We start from the raw sequence: 20645 nt of genomic DNA on the forward strand, positions 1-20645 counted from the left end.
GCAGATTTTTTATGGAATATCTACATAGGCGTACAGAGGCCCATTAACAGCAACCATCACTCCTGTGTTCCAATGGGACGTTGTGTTAGCTAATCCAAGTTTATCATTTTAAAAGGCTAATTGATCGTTAGAAAACCCTTTTGCAATTATGTTAGCAGAGCTGAAAACTGTTGTGCTGATTAAAGAAGCAATAAAACTGGCCTTCTTTAAATTAGTTGAGTATCTGGAGCATCAGCATTTGTGAGTTCGATTACAGGCTCATAATGGCCAGAAACAAAGAACTTAATTCTGAAACTCATCAGTCTATCCTTGTTCTGATAAATGAAGGCAATTCCATGCGAGAAATTGCCAAGAAACTGAAGATCTCGTACAACACTGTGTACTACTCCCTTTACAGTACAGCACAAACTGGCTCTAACCAGAATAAAAAGAGGAGAGGGAGGCCCCGGTGCACAACTGAGCAAGAGGACAAGTACATTAGAGTGTCTCGTTTGAGAAACAGACACCTCACAAGTCCTCAACTGGCAGCTTCATTAAATAGTACCCGCAAAACACCAGTCACAACATTAACAGTGAAGAGGCGACTCTGGGATGCTGGCCTTCTAGACCTTCCGGAGACACCTAAAACCCCACCTCTTTAAGGAATACCTGGGATAGGATAAAGTAATCCTTCTAACCCACCCCCCCCCAAATTTATAACATTTTTTAATTAAAATAAAAAAAAAGATATAGATGTACTATTGTAAAGTGGTTGTTCCACTGGATATCATAAGGTGAATGCACCAATTTGTAAGTCGCTCTGGATATGAGCGTCTGCTAAATGACGTAAATGTAAAGGTAAATGTAGGCAGAGTTGCAAAGAAAAAGCCATATCTCAGACTGGCCAATAAAAATAAAATATTAAGATAGACAAAAGAACACAGACACTGGACAGAGGAACTCTGCCTAGAAGGCCAGCATCTCGGAGTCGCCTCTTCACTGTTGACGTTGAGACATTTATAAGTGACCCCAAACTTTTGAACGGTAGTGTATGTTTATCTTTGATGATGTTAAATGGCATTATGCTTATCCTTGTAATTCCGATCATAACTATTTTATTAACATTATTATTCTCCTGGCCAAATATTATATTCACAAATGTAAATGGGGTGGAAAAAAATCTTATTTTGGATTTTTTTCATTGAACTGTTAAAATTTTATAAATCTCTCAAACTTGAGAAACTTTAAAAGTTGTACAAATTATTAGAAGTCATGTCTCTGTATGTCTGTTAATGTCTCATTGCCTTGTCACATATTATTGATGTCCTGAATTAATCTTTTGTTTGGGGGGGTGGCTCGCCTGGTGTTCTGTTATTACATTTTTTCATTGTATTCACAGGAGTGTCGCTATATTGATGTGTGTTATTGTTATTATTGCTACAATAATTATTATTATTTTTTATATATAAATAAATGTTTGGTGGACCATACCATCATCACAGAAATATAGGGGAACGGCAAGGCAATTTCCAATTCAGCACCTGGCAGCGATTCTTCTGTATGTCCTATCATAATTATAAAGATAGTATCCGACAATGCCGTTAGAGGTAATGGGGCAGTGCGATCAAAAAACTGTTTTGCTCGGTGACACGAGAGGTAGTGAATATTGCGCACCGGCATGTGAGCTAGCCGCTTGGTAGCAGCCACTTTCTATATAGCTAATAAACCATTATCTGGATAGCTGTCTTCAGCTTGCTTCCGCCTGTAGAGGCGGGTTATGAAACATCCATAGGCAACGGAAAACACAACTTGCCAAAATTTGCTTAGTTTCAAGCTTTAATTAAAGATGCTTCCGGGAAAGGAGCTAACGTTACTGCTCTGGATCTTCAGTCGCTTCAGCAGCCTCAGCGCAGCATCTTCATCATCCCGTAAGTAGGCTATTAACACACACTGTAGCCTATATGGTATGCGCTTAGCTACGTTGCTTTGTGCTCTTCTTGTTCAGGACCAGGGCATTGCAGACTAAGTGTTATGCGTCAAAGTGTTTACCACTTCGGCATCAGACCTGCTTAGAAGACATGGCAGTATAATAATTACCGGTGTTTTCAGTAATATAGAACCGTATGTTATTGTATTTATTAAGGGGGGGGGGGGCTATGCTGTTTATAAGCTACCTATGACCTGCCTCCTTGTTTCGCTCATAGCCTAGAGATCCTAGATGATGCTGAATGGCAGGCTACAGTAGGCTACGTTTGGTGTCAAAATTATTTATCCTTGATAGATGTTTCTGCCACTTTGTTTCTGTAGAGTGCGGTTCTTATTACAACGCACTGCAGGATTGTTTCTTTTTTTTAAATTAAGACAAATTCGAGTCTCCGAAAAGTTTAATTGAAAATGTAATTATAACAGGCTAGATTAGGACGCCTACTGTGTTCTTATATAATTGATGAGTGTACATGAATAAGCTTGAATGCACAAAAACATCAATAGGCTATGATTGATATTATCATCATACATGTTTTAGGAAGTAGGTGTTCATGCTTTGCTCTTTATGCTACCCTGATAAACACAGGACTGAAACAGATGTAGTGATGGCTGGAAGAGAGTACTGATCTCATGTGACAGGCACTTTAGATGTCCCTGTTAAACATTAGGACCTGTTGACCTGCAAGCAAAGTCATTATTTAAATATATATATATATATATATATATATATATATATATATATATATATATATATATATATATATATATATATATAGTACCAGTCAAAAGTTTGGACAAACCTACTCATTCCAGGGTTTTTCTTTATTTTTACTATTTTCTACATTGTAGAATAATAGTGAAGACATCACAATTATGAAATAACACATATGGAATCATGTAGTAACCAAAAAAGTGTTAAACAAATCTTAATATGTTTTAGATTTGAGATTTTTCAAAGTAGCCACCCTTTGCCTTGATGACAGCTTTGCACACTCTTGACATTCTCTCAACCAGCTTCATGAGGTAGTCACCTGGGATGCATTTCAATTAATAGGTGTGCCTTGTTAAAAGTTAATTTGTGGAATTTCTTTCCTTAATGTGTTTGAGACAATCAGTTGTGCTGTGACAATGTAGAGGCGGTATACAGAAGATAGCCCTATTTGGTAAAAGACCAAGTCCATATTATGGCAAGAACAGCTTAAATAAGCAAAAAGAAACAACAGTCCATCATTACTTTAAGACATGAAGGTCAGTCAATGTGGATAATGTCAAGAACTTTCAACATTTCTTCAAGTGCAGTCTCAAAAACCATCAAGTGCTGTGGTGAAACTGGCTCTCATGAGGACTGCCACAGGAAAGGAAGACCCAGAGTTACCTCTGCTGCAGACGATAAGTTCATTAAAGTTAACTGCACCTCAAATTGCAGCCCAAATAAATATTTCACAGAGTTCAAGTAACAGACACATCTCAACATCAACTGTTCACAGGAGACTTTGTGAATCAGGCCTTCATGGTTGAATTGCTGCAACAATAAAAAAAAACACTACTAAAGGACACCAATAATAAGAAGAGACTTGCTTGGGCCATGAAACACGAGCAATGTACATTAGACTGGTGGAAATCTGTCCTTTGGTCTGATGAGACCAAATTTGAGATTTTTGGTTCCAACCGCTGTGTCTTTGTGAGACGCAGAGTAGGTGAACGGATGATCTCTGCATGTGTGGTTCCCACAGTGAAGAATGGAGGAGGAGGTGTGATGGTGTGGGGGTGCTTTGCTGGTGACACTGTCAGTGATTTATTTAGAATTCAAGGCACACTTAACCAGCATGGCTACCACATAATTCTGCAGCGATACGCCATCCCATCTGGTTTGCGCTTAGTGGGACTATCATTTGTTTTTCAACAGGACAATGACCCAACACACCTCCAGGTTGTATATGGGCTATTTGACCAGGAATGAGAGTGATGGAGTGCTGCATCAGATGACCTGGCCACCACAATCGCCTGACCTCAACCCATTTGAGATTTTTTGGGATGAGTTGGACCGCAGAGTGACGGAAAAGCAGCCAACAAGTGCTCAGCATATGTGGGAACTCCTTCAAGACTGTTGGAAAAGCATTCTAGGTGTGTCCAAACTTTTGAATGGTACTGTATATTGTGTTTATATGTGTCATTCACATGTAAAGGTATGTGTGTAAGAGAGACATTGTGATACCCTGAAATGCCTTGAGATGAGTCCCAGGACAGAAGTAAATAAACAACAAACTGAAATAAAATAAAAAAAGGAGATCATTCACACAGAATCAGGACTATTTGTCATTATATTTGTCTATTCAGCTATTTTTAACAGACAATACATAGTGGCAAACTATCTGATAATTGTAAGTGGCTAATGGAAAATTGAGAAAAATATGGACTATGCCAATACTCAGTGAGCACAGCCTGACCAATGACCATTTTGACTGGCCTTTACAGGCAGACTTGACTGCAGGCTGTGCTCACTGAGGATGAGTGACATACTAACACACTCATACTAACACTTTGGGGAAACTATTCCTTGAGGTTCAAAGAGTGAGAGATACAGGGGGAGAGAGAGGCAGAAGGAGAGTTTGTGCTTTTGTGTCAGAGGTTTGTCTTTAACATATCTACTGAACACATTATTGAATTGTTTTCCTCCAGCCTGCAATGACCTTTCACTAGTTGTATGAGTAGAGATGCAGAGATTTAGATTCAGGTTTAATGGGGTTTTATTTCAGCTTTCTGAATGTCTCAGATCAGATTAAGCTGTAAACCTCTTGGTTACCTTATTTACATATTTATACTGTGTGTTAGACTAGCTCAGCAATGAAAGCCAAATGGTGAACTTCTATGGAAATATTATTGGATTTCTATTGTAGCGGTTTCCCTGACCGATTATCAAGTTATGTATGTGACTTACCTGGTTAAATAAAGGATTATAAATTAAAACCAGATTAGTGTTTTTGATAATGCCTTGTGTCAATGACAAGGGAAGCCAGGGACCCATCAGCCTTGACTTCTGTTGATGTCTCTGTGTTGACCTTTGTGATCTATAGTTACCTCTGGGACATAAAGACAGACTGATTGTGGTCAAGTGGCTTTGTGCCACATTTGTGCCTCAATGATTTTATACAGTGTAAAAAAAGTGTAAAAGTTATTGATCATTATAAACTGGGTGGTTAGAGCACTGAATGCTGATTGGCTGACAGCCGTGGTATATCAGACTTTATACCACGGGTAAGACAAAAAAAATATTTTTACTGCTCTAATTATGTTGGTAACCAGTTTATAATACCAATAAGGCACGGCTAAGGGTTGTATCCAGGCACTCCACTTTGTGTCGTGCAGAGAACAGCCCTTAGCTGTGGTACAGTATATAGGCCATGTACCACACCCCCTTGGGCCTTGTTACTTAAATATAACAGGAAATATATAGTATAAACATTTTAAAGATCACGTGTGAAATTAAAGCTTAGAATGAATCACTTAATTCATGAGACTCAATTGACTTTCCCTGGCTAAAGGATTTAGATAAATCAAACTCTGAGTAATGCAATTTGGCCCACTAAAAGGAAATACATTTGAAAAATGAACCCAGTCAATCATCACTGAAGTAGCTCAGAGACCTGCATGGAAAATCCATAGGGAATAGACCAAAAACAAATCAGGTCTCTCTGTAGTTCACCAAACTAACTTTAAAAACAGACTCATCATGCACATTTGGAGCATAATTTATTTAACCTTTATTTAACTAGGCAAGTCAGTTAAGAACAAATTCTTATTTTCAATGACGGCCTAGGAACAGTGGGTTAACTGCCTTGTTCAGGGGCAGAACGACAGATTTGTACCTTGTCAGCTCGAGGATTTGAACTTGCAACCTTTCGTTTACTAGCACTGTAATATGCACTGTAATGCACTGTAACATAAACATTTGGTACGATAGAAAGAGGACTATTACTATGTGTGAATGAGAGACTACTTCTCCCAGATTTTCAACTCTGCTCTGGTGACTCTAAACAACAAAATGTTTCCAATAATATTGAACTGAAGCTGCTGCCAGGGTCATGTAAGTAGGGAAATAATGATTGCGTCTGCACATAGTAATCTTGCTGCATATCCCCCTGTTTGAGAATGAACCTCTAGATTGGTGTTTTTTTGTTAGGCAAATGAGAAAGCTCATTAAGATTCTGGACACCTGCCATCCTGATTTGTCAAACCATGTGACGCCCTTACCGTGACCCTCCCCCTATTCTACAGGCTCCTCCTTTTGTCCACTCCTGATGGACACCTCCAGAACAAAGACCTTCCCAAAATCAGACCCCAGAAAATCAAAAACACAACCAACCACACCATATCTCTGATAAAATGTTGAGCTGTTTTTTTGCCACAGCCACTGGTGTTGCACATATGGTGACAGCTTGGCCCCATACATGTATATCTGAAATGATTCCGCATTTATCCTATGTTGTTTGCAGTTGAATTGGGATGTGAGGTGAAAATAGTAGGAAACACACTCCCAGTCCCAATGTCTTGACATGGCTGATTGCCGGTCATAACTCTCTGCGTGTGATTGTGAGGGGAATCATTGGGGTTTCTGAGTCCCAGAAAGAGCAGATTATAAAGGAAGCACTCGTGCACTCGCTTTCAGGCAGCAGACCTCCCCCGTGGATCACTAGCTTTTGACAGAACATGTTCTCATTCAAAATCAGTATTCATTTGTGAGCGCCGCGGGCAGATGCTGTGTTCAGTCTGATTGGGTCGAACAAAGAGAGGGAGCTGAGGAGGGAGCCATTCAAAGCCTAGCTCAGTCATTACCACTTGAATGGGGATGGGTTTGAGAGGCATAAATGACAGCGTTCACAACAAAAGTAATCACAACATTTGGAGTGTCAGTCAGTCCGACCCTCAATATTACTCCCAACCCTGGAATCACAGATTAAAATCATATAACATTCTAATAACGTCATCATTTTAGGAGGTTACATTTTTTCCTGTTTATTGTTATTAGCTGAAGTTGAGTTAGCTAAATATTGGAAATCGAATAGCTTTGTTTACCACAAAAAGCTTCAGGGGCTTAACTTAAAGCCTGCTGCTCTTGTGAATGGAGTGATCCAAAAACATGGCTTTGTATGAAATCCATTATTAAATAAAGCATGCACAATACATACACAATGATGTAGTCCCATATTGTATTTTGAGCTTCGTTCTGTATTAAACCAGATCCTGTTTGAAACATGGTGTTTATGCTATGTGGGGATAGTTGAGTGTGTTTGAGTTTGGCCCCATTGCCTCTAAATTAAGGAGGTCCGTATGGGACTAACCCTGTCTCTGACACAGATCTTTAGGCACAGAACTCTGTTTAAAGCATCTGCTCTGGTTTACTGTTAAAGAACCTGTCTTATTCATTAATCCTTGTCCCCTTTTTATTGCACATTTAAACGGAATGTTTTTCATAGATGTAGCAGCAGTATGGTGGTATAATGTATTATTGTTAAATGATGCATACAGATAATTGTATGAGAAGATGGCATTAAGAGTTTGAATTCATTTCAGAGTTCAGATCTAGTATGGGATTGGGAGGGCACATTTTCTTCTTTTTAAACAAAACATTTTTCATTGAGCTTGCAAGACATATCCCTGAGGACACTTCAGACTGTACTGCAACTCTCAGATGCAATAACAAGCATTCCCGGGATTTAAGATACTTACTACATAAAAAGATGACTACTTGGTGTGAGCCATGTCATATTCCTCTATTCGACTGAGCTTTTTGAGAAACCTCTCCTCGTATTCATTCAGACTCATGTTCACTGATATCATATCTCCCCCGGCATTACGTTCAACGAGGAGTTCATATTAGGTTTAGACCCACCCAATTTATGTCTGCGATTATAATATCATTATTTCCCAGGTTATTCCAGTTCTTAGATGGCATTTATTATTGATCAATGTCACATCTTTCTCTGGCAGAAAATCATATGTAATGACCTGTGATTTGGATGAAGAGTTTGCCTCATTAAATTATCGTAAGGATGCCACATCAAAGACTGTTGGCAGGGATAAATAACTATATAGCAGTTACAGATGTAACAAATGCATTACCACTTAAAAAAAAAAAACGATGTCCTGTGTCTGAATTGGCAATGATCAAGTGTTGTATGTGCATCTAGCAGTGTGGTAGTAAGAGGCAGCTTCATGAGAGTTATTTAAACACTCAAAAAGCCTCAAATATCCATTTGCTATGAAGGACAGGAGGAGGTGGAGCGAGCGTGTTTAATTTTATGCTTGGCTACTCTCTCCGCAAATCTCACAGGGAAGGCTTCTAAGAGCCTGTTGCTTTTGTTAATACTAATCTAAAGGCAAGGAAATGTAAAAAAAAAGTCAATTTGACTGGCATGTAAAACATGTAATTTGAAGCAGAATTGCTTCTCCGTGAATAAGAATTAGTCAAATTCTGATTTGCTACCACATCACACAATTTTTCTCCCTGTTCTCTGATGTTTTAATGTGTTCTACAATACAGTTCAACATTCAAACATCACTCTATCAAACTTCCTAGCGGAGTAAATGATTTAGCTTCTTTAATTTTCCACTCAGAGGGATCAGACTTGGTGCTCAATGAGTAGTGGGCAATTCATTGTCACAGCAGAATGAAAGTACAGTAATGGTCGGAATGAGAATAATTATTCTTAGAGCTTCATTTGCTGATAGAGTGAAGTAAAACTGTTCCGACTAACACTTTATTTTTCTACTATTATATTAATCCTGTGAGCAAGTGTCCTTGCGACACTCATACATAACGTCCTTGGCTTTTCGGGGACCTACTGTTTATTATTGTCGGCACGTGTGGTGTCATAGAGCCATTCACTTATTAGTGTCTAAGAATAACAAGAGAAGAGAAGGACAGAAGCCTATAGACAGCAAATTTCGAAGTTCTTCCAATTTTCTCTCTCTCTCTCTCTCTCTCTCTCTCTCTCTCTCTCTCTCTCTCTCTCTCTCTCTCTCTCTCTCTCTCTCTCCTGTCTCTAACATTGGAGGTGACAAAACATGCCATTCCATTAGTTTAAGCTCCGGTCATGCTCCAATAACAGCTCGGCTTCAGCCAAGGCTCAGGCTGTGCTAATAAGTCCCAGAAAGCCAGAATCTCCACAGTGGCAGATTGAATCTAACCTATTACTTGTGTGTTCCAGTGTGAGGCCAGCGAGTAGACTGATTAACATGCCACACTTCTCAGTGTTGTAGCGACTCTGCCATTGTGTCACTGACCTTAGCGCAGCAAATTAAAGGAGCATGGTGGACCAAATTCATTAGCCTATCCCCATCAACATTGTGTTGCCTATTTAGGAGGCTTCCAGTTCTAAATTGCTTTATAAAATGAAAAAATGACATGTCTGGCTGTAGGCCTCAGGCCTTACTCGATGACAGCTAGTAGGCGTGTGGCGGTAGTCACCAGTAACCACATTACCACTGCTCAATGAGGTAGCGCTTTTCCACCCACTAACGTTCTGTGTAAATATATATGGTATTATAGGCCTAGTTCCATGTCATGTAACTATAACAAACTGCCTACCGGTATTTTCTGCTAAAACACAACTCAGCAGCTCATGTACTGTTAGACAAGAAATTAGCAATTAGGAAAAGGTGCCGATGTACAGAATAACCAGCTACCATTTTCCAACATTAGCTCCCCTCTAGTCATTGCGCTCAATTAATTTGTTTTGGTGTAACCCCAATGTTTGTTGATGTTGTGCTGCGGTAGCCTCAAGGCTCCTGGAATGATTGTCACTGCATTTAAGGACAATGTGTAGGGCCAGTCCTAGACATGAGATGAGTGGGCCTTGCTGTAGCTGATGATATCGAAGGTCTTCGTGCTCTTAGCGAAAATGAGGCTATCACAGGAGACTGCATTCAGGCGCTATTGCCAAATCAATAACGTCAGGAGTTCTAGGCTCATCCAACAGCTACAGTAGATACACAGCAGTGAGAAATGAGCTGTCAGCTTTTCTAAGCCATGCCTTTATGCGCTGAGGAATTCATCTGGTTCACTTAATGTATGTTTTTAACCATCTGGGACAATCTCACTACAATAAACGATCATGATGCAAGGCTCGACTCGACAAAGGTGTGTGTGTGTGTGTGTGTTTCGAGTTTCAAGTTTTAATGTCACATGCACAAGTACAGTGAAGTGCCTATCTTGCAAGCTCTAACCTCAATAATGCAGTAATCAATAACAATGGAATACAAAAATTAACAAGATAGAACAAAAACACACAAGATATAAAAATAAGAACTAAGAAATTAATAAGAACACGATAAAGTAAGTAAGCATATACAGTACCATTCAAAAGTTTGGACAGACCTAATCATTCCAGGGTTTTTCTTTATTTTTACTATTTTCTTTATTGTAGAATAATAGTGAAGACATCAACACTATGAAATAACACTTATGTAATCACGTAGTAACCAAAAAAGTGTTAAACAAATCAAAATATAGTTTATATTTGATATTCTTCAAAGTAGCCACCATTTGCCTTGATAACAGCTTCGTACACTCTTGGCATTCTCTCAACCAGCTTCACCTGGAATGCTTTTCCAACAGTCTTGAATGAGTTCCCACATATGCCGAGCACTTGTTGGCTGCTTTTCCTTCACTCTGCGGTCCAACTCAAATTTGGTCTCATCAGACTAAAGGACAGATTTCCACCAGTCTAATGTCCATTGCTCGTGTTTCTTGGTCCAAGCAAGTCTCTTCTTATTATTGGTGTCCTTTAGTAGTGGTCTCTTTGCAGCAATTCAACCATGAAGACCTGATTCACGCAGTCTCCTCAGAAGAGTTGATGTTGAGATATGTCTGTTACTTGAACTCTGGGAAGCATTTATTTGGGTTGCAATTTCTGAGGCTGGTAACTCTAATGAACTTATCGTCTGCAGCAGAGGTAACTCTGGGTCTTCCTTTCCTGAGCCAGTTTCATCACAGCGCTTGATGGTTTTTGAGACTGCACTTGAAGAATCTTTAAAAGTTCTGGAAATGTTCCGTATTGACTGACCTTCATGTCTTAAAGTAATGATGGACTGTCGTTTCTCTTTGCTTATTTGAGCTGTTCTTGCTATAATATGGACTTGGTCTTTTACCAAATAGGGCTATCTTCTGTATACCCACCCCTACCTTGTCACAACATGACTGATTGGCTCAAACGCATTAACTTTTAACAAGACACACCTGTTAATTTAAATGCATTCCAGGTAACTACCTCATGAAGCTGGTTGAGAGAATGCCAAGATTGTGCAAAGCTGTCATCATGGCAAAGGGTGGCTACTTTGAAGAATCTCAAATATAAAATATATTTTGATTTGTTTAACACTTTTTTGGTTACTACATGATTCCATATGTGTTATTTCATAGGTTTGATGTCTTCACTATTATTCTACAATGTAAAAAAAATTGTAAAAATAAAGAAAAACTCTGGAATGAGTAGGTGTGTCCAAACTTTTGACTGGGACTGTATACAGGGTCAGTTTCAGAACCATATTTACAATGTGTAAGGATACTGTATCGATAGAGGTAGATATGTATAGGGTAAAGGTGACAAGGCCACAGGATACATGATAAACAGAGTAGCAGCAGTGTATATGATGATTGTATGTGAGTGGGTGTTTGTAGAGTCAGTATAAATGTATGTGCATATTATGTGTGTGAGCAAATTATAGAGTGAGTGTTTGTATGTGTGTTGGAGTATCAGTGTGTGTAGTGTGTAGGGCCCTATGAGTGTGCATAGAGACAGTGCATAATTAAGTGTAAAATACAAAGGTCAACTCATATAGTCCCTATAGCCATTTTCTAAAATCTTTTTAGGAATCTTATTGCATGGGGATAGAAGCTGTTCAGGAGCCTGTTGGTGTCAGACTTGATGCACCGGTACCACTTGCCGTGCAGAAGCAGAGAGAACAGTCTATGGCTTGGGTGGTTGGAGTCTTTAATGATTTTCCGGACCTTCCTTTCACACCGCCTGATATAGAGGTCCTGGATGGCAGGGAGCTCGACCCCAGTTGTGTACTGGGATGTCTGCACCCAGCCTCTATAGTGCCATGTGATCGAGGTCGGTGCTATTGCCATACCAAGCAGTGATGCACAGTGAAGATGCTCTAAATTGTGCAGTTGTAGAACTTTTTGAGGATCTGAGGGCCATTGCCAAACCATTTCAAGCTCCTGAGGGGGAAGAGGCGCTGCCACGCCTTCTTCACGACTGTACGTGCATGGACCATTTCAAATGTTTAGTGATTTGGAATCAAAGGAACTTGAAGCTCTCGACCCGCTCCACTACAGCCCCCGTCGATGTGGATGGGGGTGTGCTCGCCACCCACCTCCCTCCTTGGTCTTACTGACGCTGAGGGAGAGGTTGTTGTTCCGGCCCCACACTGCCAGGTCACTGACCTCCTCCCTGTAGGCTGTCTCATCATCACCGGTGACCAGGCCTACCACACCGTGTGTGAGAGAGAGTGTGAGTGTGAGCACATGGCACAATATTTGCACACAGGCGATGAGTAAAATTCCATCAACACTCAACAGATGACAAATCTGGTGTGAAGAAAACATCCTAATGCCACAGCTACAGTATCGTGAATAACGTTCTCCTTGCACTTTCAAGTGATTCTCTCAAAAAGTTGTTGACAAAATGTGTCTTGGAAAGTAGTGGGTTATTTTCTGACAATGTTTTTCAACGCTCTTGTCTGATTTCTTGGGTCTTAGAAAGTGTTTGTTGCGTTGATACCTTATTTTCTGTTGTGAGGCGCTACATTCCCTCTTCACCTGTCAAAATACAAAGAGCAAATGACTTGTTTGTTTGTTCTTTCATGTTTCCATCAAATAGCAAGCGTTCCTTCTTTGTCAGTCAGGGCAGACACGTTGATAGAAGCAATTTTCTGTTAAATGTTATTCGAGGCAAATGAAGGGATAGTAACAAACAATCTATGTAACTCAGTAGGTACTCAGCTGTCCAGCAACATTATTAATGCAGGTGATTCAGTTCCCCACAATCACGTTGGTCCAATGTTCACTGGTCATTTCATAGTCTGTGATTGCACAGGGAAATATTGACACAATTCCTGCGTGTTATTTACCAAGCAGTTTGTTTGGGTGTATAGGGAAACCTCAGGAATTGTTATACAGAGGAGTTATACAGCTAGTTCTTCTAGATCAAGTTATCTGGTAGGAGGTAGCTACATCATTAAAGGTAGTGAGGGCGCTGTGTAACCTTTCCTGAAGTCCACACAGTTGTTTTTGAAGTCTATAAAATGTATCTGGCTTATGGCTACAGATTCAAGAGTGCTAATTGACTTTTGGAAATGATGTTGACCTCCTCAGCTCCATTTAAACATGAGTGGTGCGTGTTGATTTGGAGGCCTCTTGTTAATTAGATTGTGGAGAGTGTGAAGAGAGTTTTGAAATGCAGCCCCGAATTCTAACCCTTGACCTCTGTAGCCAAGCAAGACTGAGTCATCAGCACAAATTGCAATAAGAGTCTGTTGGAGTCTATGGAAAGTTATTCATTAAGATTGAGTGTGTCTATCAATCAAGATCAAAAGTGTCTACCAGGAACATAACAGGCTGAAGGTTAGATGCTACGCTATTCATGTATTGCTATTGATGTGTTCAATAATAACCAAAATGGTCAGGAACCCAGACAGAAATTGGCCTTGCCATATTCATTGGACAGACATATTGTACTTATACTGAATGGCATTTGGCTTCCAATCATTACCACCAAGGAACTGCTATTGAAGGGGTGTGAATGGGAAGACGTCTCATGGACGTCTCTCATAATGTCTCTCCAATACATATACTGCTCTCTGTCTATGTTTGAGCAGTATATGAAGTAATGTAAAATACAATTATAAGGAAGAAAATAACACTGAATCAAATAAATTGTTACAACATGCTGAAGTGTCATTGTATGGGACGATGACTCATTCTTCCCTTGTCTGTATCTTGTGTTTTGTGTTGCCCTCCAGGGAAATGTGATGAAGCGTTGGCCACACCACTCTCCCAGGCTGCTTTCACCAGCTCTTCAGTGTACTCCAGTGGATATGGGGCTGGATACGCAAAGCTCAACAGGAGAGGAGGTATTAACAACTAAAACCCTAAGCTTTTATTCTGATCATCTCTGGTGATTATTTTAAGCCGCAGTCTCATTCACTTCACTCACATATTGTTTGCCACATAGGAGCAGAGGATACTGATGTTTCTAAACTCAGCAAAAAAAGAAACGTCCTCTCACTGTCAACTGCATTTATTTTCAGCAAACTTAACGTGTAAATATTTGTATGAACATAATAAGATTCAACAACTGAGACATAAACTGAACAAGTTCCACAGACATGTGACTAACAGAAATGGAATAATGTGTCCCTGAACAAAGGGGGGGTCAAAATCAAAAGTAACATTCAGTATCTGGTGTGGCCACCAGCTGCATTAAGTACTGCAGTGTATCTCCTCCTCATGGACTGCACCAGATTTGCCAGTTCTTGCTGTGAGATGTTACCCCACTCTTCCACCGAGACACCTGTAAGTTCCCGGATATTTCTGGGGGGAATGTTCCTAGCCCTCACCCTCCGGTCCAACAGGTCCCAGACGTTGAGATCCGGGCTCTTCGCTGGCCATGGCAGAACACTGACATTGCTGTTTTGCAGGAAATCACGCACAGAACGAGCAGTATGGCTGGTGGCATTGTCATGCTGGAGGGTCATGTCAGGATGAGCCTGCCGGAAGGGGACCACATGAGGGAGGAGGATGTTTTCCCTGTAACGCACAGCGTTGAGATTGCCTGCAATGACAACAAGCTCAGTCCGATGATGCTGTGACACACCACCCCAGACCATGACGGACCCTCCACCTCCAAATCAATCCCACTCCAGAGGCCTCGGTGTAACGCTCATTCCTTCGACGCTAAACGCAAATCAGACTATCAACCCTGGTGAGACAAAACCGTGACTCTTCAGTGAAGAGCACTTTTTGCCAGTCCTGTCTGGTCCAGCGACGGTGGGTTTGTGCCCATAGGCAACGTTGTTGCCGGTGATGTCTGGTGAGGACCTGCCTTACAACAGGCCTACAAGCCCTCAGTCCAGCCTCTCTCAGTCTATTGCGTACAGTTTGAGCACTGATGGAGGGATTGTGCCTTCCTGGTGTAACTCGGGCAGTTGTCCTTTACCTGTCCCGCAGGTGTGATGTTCAGATGTACCGATTTCTGTGCAGGTGTTGTTACACGTGGTCTGCCACTGCGAGGACGATCAGCTGTCCTTCCTGTCTCCCTGTAGCACTGTCTTAGGCGTCTCACAGTACGGACATTGCAATTTATTGCCCTGGCCACATCTTCAGTCCTCATGCCTCCCTACAGCATGCCTAAGGCACGTTCAAGCAGATGAGCAGGGACCCTGGGCATCTTTCTTTTGGTGTTTTTAAGAGTCAGTAGAAAGGCCTTATCTTGGTATCATATAGGAGGCCGTTCATCCCGCTGTCATCCATAGGGCGAGGTCAGTACAGGTGCATCAAAGCTGGGACCGAGAGACTGAAGAACAGCTTCTATCTCAAGGCCATCAGACTGTTCAACAGCCATCACTAACATTGAGTGGCTGCTGCCAACATACTGACTCAAATCTCTAGCCACTTTAATAATTAAAAATTGGATGTAATAAATGTATCACTAGCTACTTTAAACAATGCCATTTTATATAATGTTTACATACCCTACATTACTCATCTCATATGTATATACTGTACTCTATACCATCTACTGCATCTTGCCTATGCCGTTCGGCCATTGCTCATCCATATATTTTTATGTACATATTCTTATTCATTCCTTTACACTTGTGTGTATATAAGGTAGTTGTTATGAAATTGTTAGATTACTTGTTAGATATTACTGCATGGTCGGAACTAGAAGCAGAAGCATTTCGCTACACTCGCATTAACATCTGCTAACCATGTGTATGTGACAAATAAAATTTGGACCCTGTCTTTCAAAGATAATTCATAAAAATCCAAATTACTTCACATATCTTCATTGTAAAGGGCCCCATACTTGTTCAATGAACCATAAACAACTAATGAACATGCACCTGTGGAGCGGTCATTAAGACACTAACAGCTTACAGACGGTAGGCAATTAAGGTCACAGTTATGAAAACTTAGAACACTAAATCAAATCAAATGAAATCAAATTTTATTTGTCACATACACATGGTTAGCAGATGGAAGATACATGCAAATAAAATGATTTGCAAGTAGGTTAGAGTTGGCTATACAAGGTTATGGAGCTGGTGTAATTGTCTCTCTCAACCCTAGGTGCTGGAGGCTGGTCTCCTGTGGACACTGATCATTACCAGTGGCTGCAGATGGACCTGGGAACCAGGAAGCAGGTCACCTCCATCGCCACACAGGGCAGGTACAGCAGCTCTGATTGGACAATGCAATACAGACTCCTATACAGTGACACAGGAAGGAACTGGAGACCATATCTGCAAGATGGCAACATATGGGTGAGTCAATGATTTGAACCAAAGTGAAATAACAAAGTTTTTAGTTTAAAGAGAGAGGCGCATCTGTCCTTTCAAATTAGTCCATTAGACATTGGTGATGTATCAAAGAGGTACACTACATGGCCAAAAGTATGTGGACACCCCTTCAAATTAGTGGATTTGGCTATTTCAGCCACACCCGCTGCTGACAGGTGAATAAAATCGAGCACACAGACATGCAATTCCCATAGTCAAACATTGGCAGTATAATGGCCTTACTGAAGAGCTCAGTGACTTTCAACTATAAGTGATGTCATTGTGAAGTGGAAATGTCTTGGAGCAACAACGGTTCAACCACGGTAAGCCGCACAAGATCACAGAATGGGACCACCAAGTGCTGAAGCAGGTAGCGTGTAAAAATCGTCTGTCCTCGGTTGCAACACTCACTACCGAGTTCCATACTGCCTCTGGAAGCAACGTCAGCACAAGAACTGTTCATCGGGAGCTTCATGAAATGGGTTTCAATGGCCGAGCAGCCTAAGATCACCATGCGCAATGCCAAGCTCCGGCTGGAATGGTGTAAAGCTCACTGCCATTGAACTCTGGAGGAGTGGAAACGCGTCCTCTGGAGTGATGAATCATGCTTCACCATCTGGCAGTCCGAAGGACAAATTTGGGTTTGTTGGATGCTAGGAGAATGCTAACTGCCCCAATGCATAGTGCCAATCGTAAGGTTTGGTGGCGGAGGAATAATAGTCTGGGTCTGTTTTTCATGGTTCGGGCTAGGCCCCCGTCCCTAACGCTATAGCGTACAATGACATTGTAGACGATTCTGTGCGTCCAACTTTGTGGCAACAGTTTGGGTAAGGCCCTTTTCTGTTTCAGCATGACAATGCCCCTGTGCACTAAGCAAGGTCCATACAGAAATGGTTTGTCGAGATCGGTGTGGAAGAACTTGACTGGCCTGCACAGAGCCCTGATCTCAACCCCATCGAAAACCTTTGGGATGAATTGGAACGCAGAGTGCAAGCCAGGCCTAATTGCCCAACATCAGTCCGCAACCTCACTAATGCTCTTGTAGCTGAATTGAAGCAAGTCCACATACTTTTGGCCATGTAGTGTACCTACCCCATTAAAAAATGAAAAGTTAGGCTTCAGGATATGGAACCTAAATATCCGTTTTTTGTTTGCTTGCCCAGGCCTTTTCTGGCAACTCCAACAGTGAGAGTGTGGTCCGCCATGATCTGCAGCATGCAATCATAACGCGCTACGTGCGCATCATCCCACTGGAGTGGAGCGAAGAGGGGAGGATCGGCCTGCGAGTGGAGGTCTATGGCTGTTCTTACTGTGAGTGAATAGCAAACATCCATGCACAATCTCATGCTACTGTATTAGTTTATTGCAATCCTTTATTAACCAGAGAAATGGAACATGGAATCTCTGAACAAGGAACATGGAACAAGGAATCTCTGAACAAGGAGCATGGAACAAGGAATCTCTTTGAAAAGTTACTTTATTGTGTGCAGTTCAGATCATTTCTGTATGAAGAAAATATTAGAATAATCAGGTGTTGGCCAAAATGGGCTTAATTAATATGTAAGACTGAAGGTTTAATTATCTTGGTATCATATGTCATATTTGTCAGGGGAGCGTATTAATATGCTCAGTAAAATACATTAATTGAGTTGAAATAATTAGATTACTGCTCTCCATGCCAACAGCCAAATTCACAGCTACAGGTTTTTGATAGAGTAGGAGATAGAGAACAGCTGTTTACCTTGGCTGGTTTCTGTTGTTACCATATACCACAGAAAAACAAGCTTGACTGATCAATTCCCTCCTTCAATGCTTGTGCATACCACGCTTTAAAAATGTCACCAGCCACACAACCCTTTGCTGTAACCATCCTATGCTGTATTACACACTGTTGAATCTGAGAAACTTGTTTGCCCTAGTCCTTGACCAGTCCAGTTCCCCGTGGCACTTGTCCTTACTTACTGCATATACTCCATCCACAACCCTAAGATTGAACAGCAAATAGATGTAACCGAGCAGGGCCCTCTCCTGCCACCTCCCCGATAGGGCTGGCTTACAGGACTGTCAGTGTTCTGAGCGCCCTGACCGGTTAAATCAGGATAAAAAGATGAAAGCACCTTTGAAAGGAGAGAGTTGCCGCAGGGTGATATCACAATGCCGACATGCTGCTGTCTAGGCACGTAAGCTGGCACATCTCAACAGACAGAATAGTCTTTGCAGCCAGGGTTATATGTCTTAGAGCATTTGAGTAATTTCTCCCTCAGTTGTTCTGTTCCTCCAATTATAAAAAGAGAAATACGTATAAGCTGCCTCACTTTTTTACATTGCTTGTGATTGCAGTAGGTGATCTCTAAAGGACTTGTTTTTTCTTAACACCCCTCTAACACATCCTGTGAATAGCCTTGACATAGGATAGTAGAGGTACAGTAATTGAGAGGATATTAAGCTCTGTATCCTTTATCACCATTCGATGACCTCAGGGGCGGATGTGATCAACTTCGAAGGCCAGGGTGTGATCTCCTACCGCTTCAAGATGAAGAAGATGAAGATTTTGAAGGACGTCATCTCCCTGAAGTTTAAGACCACAGCCAGTAACGGTGTGCTCCTGCACGGGGAAGGACAGCAAGGAGACTATATCAGCTTGGAGCTGAAGAGATCCAAACTACTGCTCATGATCAACCTGGGTAATGGACCATTTCCAATCCTGTCTATGGTATACCTGTGTGCATCCAAAATGGCACCATATTCCATATTTAGTCCTCTACTTTTGACCAAATGTAGTGCACGATATAAGGAACTGGGTGCTTTTCGGGACGCACACCTAGTGTACTATAATCGCTAATAATTTAGCTTCTTATGGTAGCTACTTAGGTCAGTTGATGAAACTTGATAAAATTCCTGCATATTTCCTAATATGACTGGCCCTTATGCATTATGCATTATACATCTATTTCTTTTTGATGGATTTGAATATTGGTTGTTGTCAACAAGATAATTATTCATCACAGTAGCCTTCATAAATTAGAATTTGTACTATTTTTATCTCACTATGTCAGCCTGTTGTTTATAGGAACATTTTCCCCTTAAGCATTTTCTTAATAAAGTCGATCTGTTTATGTCTTGTAAACTTCAGGCAGCAATCAGTACGGCTCCATCCTCGGACACACCTCTGTGACAAGCGGAAGTTTATTGGATGATGACCACTGGCACTCCGTAATTATCGAGCGTTACCGACGGAATGTCAACTTTACCCTGGATCGCCACACACAGCACTTCCGCACCAATGGGGAATTTGATCATCTTGACCTGGACTATGAGGTAGGCTACAGTTATGTTGGATATTGTCTTAGTGATTCCTCTCCTCGCATCCCTCCCTATCAGGGTTGTGGTCATTTCAATTTCAATTCCAGTCAAATCAGGAAGTACACTGAAATTCCAATTCTCTTCAATGTTTTAGGAAAAATCTGGAATTGGAATTTTGTTTACTTTTTGAATTGACTGGAATTGGAATGGAATTGACCCCAACCCTGGATTATATATAGTTATATTGTACTGTATATATTGTCTTAGTTCATTTCGTAATCCCTTCCTATAGAGTTGGATGTGTTGTCTATGTTCCTCCCTTTGCATCCCTCCCTACATTATATAGTTGTATTGTATACAGTGGGGTCGAAATTATTGACACCATTGATAAAGATGCAAAAATGACTATAAAATAAATACTTCAAATACTGAGCTATATTGTATGCTCTGAAAATGTATATTATTTTAAACTAATACAACTGCTCAGAGAAGGGATTTTGTTTAACGAGTAATTATTGACATCTCTGTTTTCAATACCATTCAATACTTCACCTTGCGAGGATAACGGCATTGAGCCTTTTTCTAAAATGTTTTATGAGTTGGAGAACATATTGGGAGGATATTAGACCATTCCTCCATACAGAATCCTTCCAGATCCTTGATATCTTTCGCCTGTGCTTACGGACTGCCCTGTTCAATTCAAACCACTGGTTTTCAAAGGGTTTCAAGTCTGGAGACTGAATTAGCCATTGCAAAATGTAGATTTTATGGCCAATTAACAATTTCTTTGTGGATATTGATGTGTGCTT

The 20645-nt window shown here is 40.9% G+C and overlaps 1 protein-coding gene across 1 annotated transcript in view; it reads left to right on the forward strand.

The window, feature by feature from the left end:
• The first annotated feature begins 1639 nt into the window (after positions 1-1639).
• The window catches only part of LOC106599303 (contactin-associated protein-like 2), a 61396-nt gene continuing 42390 nt past the window's right edge, over positions 1640-20645 (forward strand). The window contains exons 1-6 of the mRNA XM_014190466.2: positions 1640-1907; positions 13993-14103; positions 16325-16518; positions 17697-17844; positions 19014-19217; positions 19667-19851. Coding sequence (XP_014045941.1) covers positions 1826-1907; positions 13993-14103; positions 16325-16518; positions 17697-17844; positions 19014-19217; positions 19667-19851 — 924 coding nt within the window. The 5' untranslated portion in view covers positions 1640-1825. The remainder of the gene's footprint in view (positions 1908-13992; positions 14104-16324; positions 16519-17696; positions 17845-19013; positions 19218-19666; positions 19852-20645) is intronic.

Source organism: Salmo salar, chromosome ssa03 (genome assembly GCF_905237065.1).
Source record: "Salmo salar chromosome ssa03, Ssal_v3.1, whole genome shotgun sequence".
Taxonomy (NCBI): Eukaryota; Metazoa; Chordata; class Actinopteri; order Salmoniformes; family Salmonidae; genus Salmo; species Salmo salar.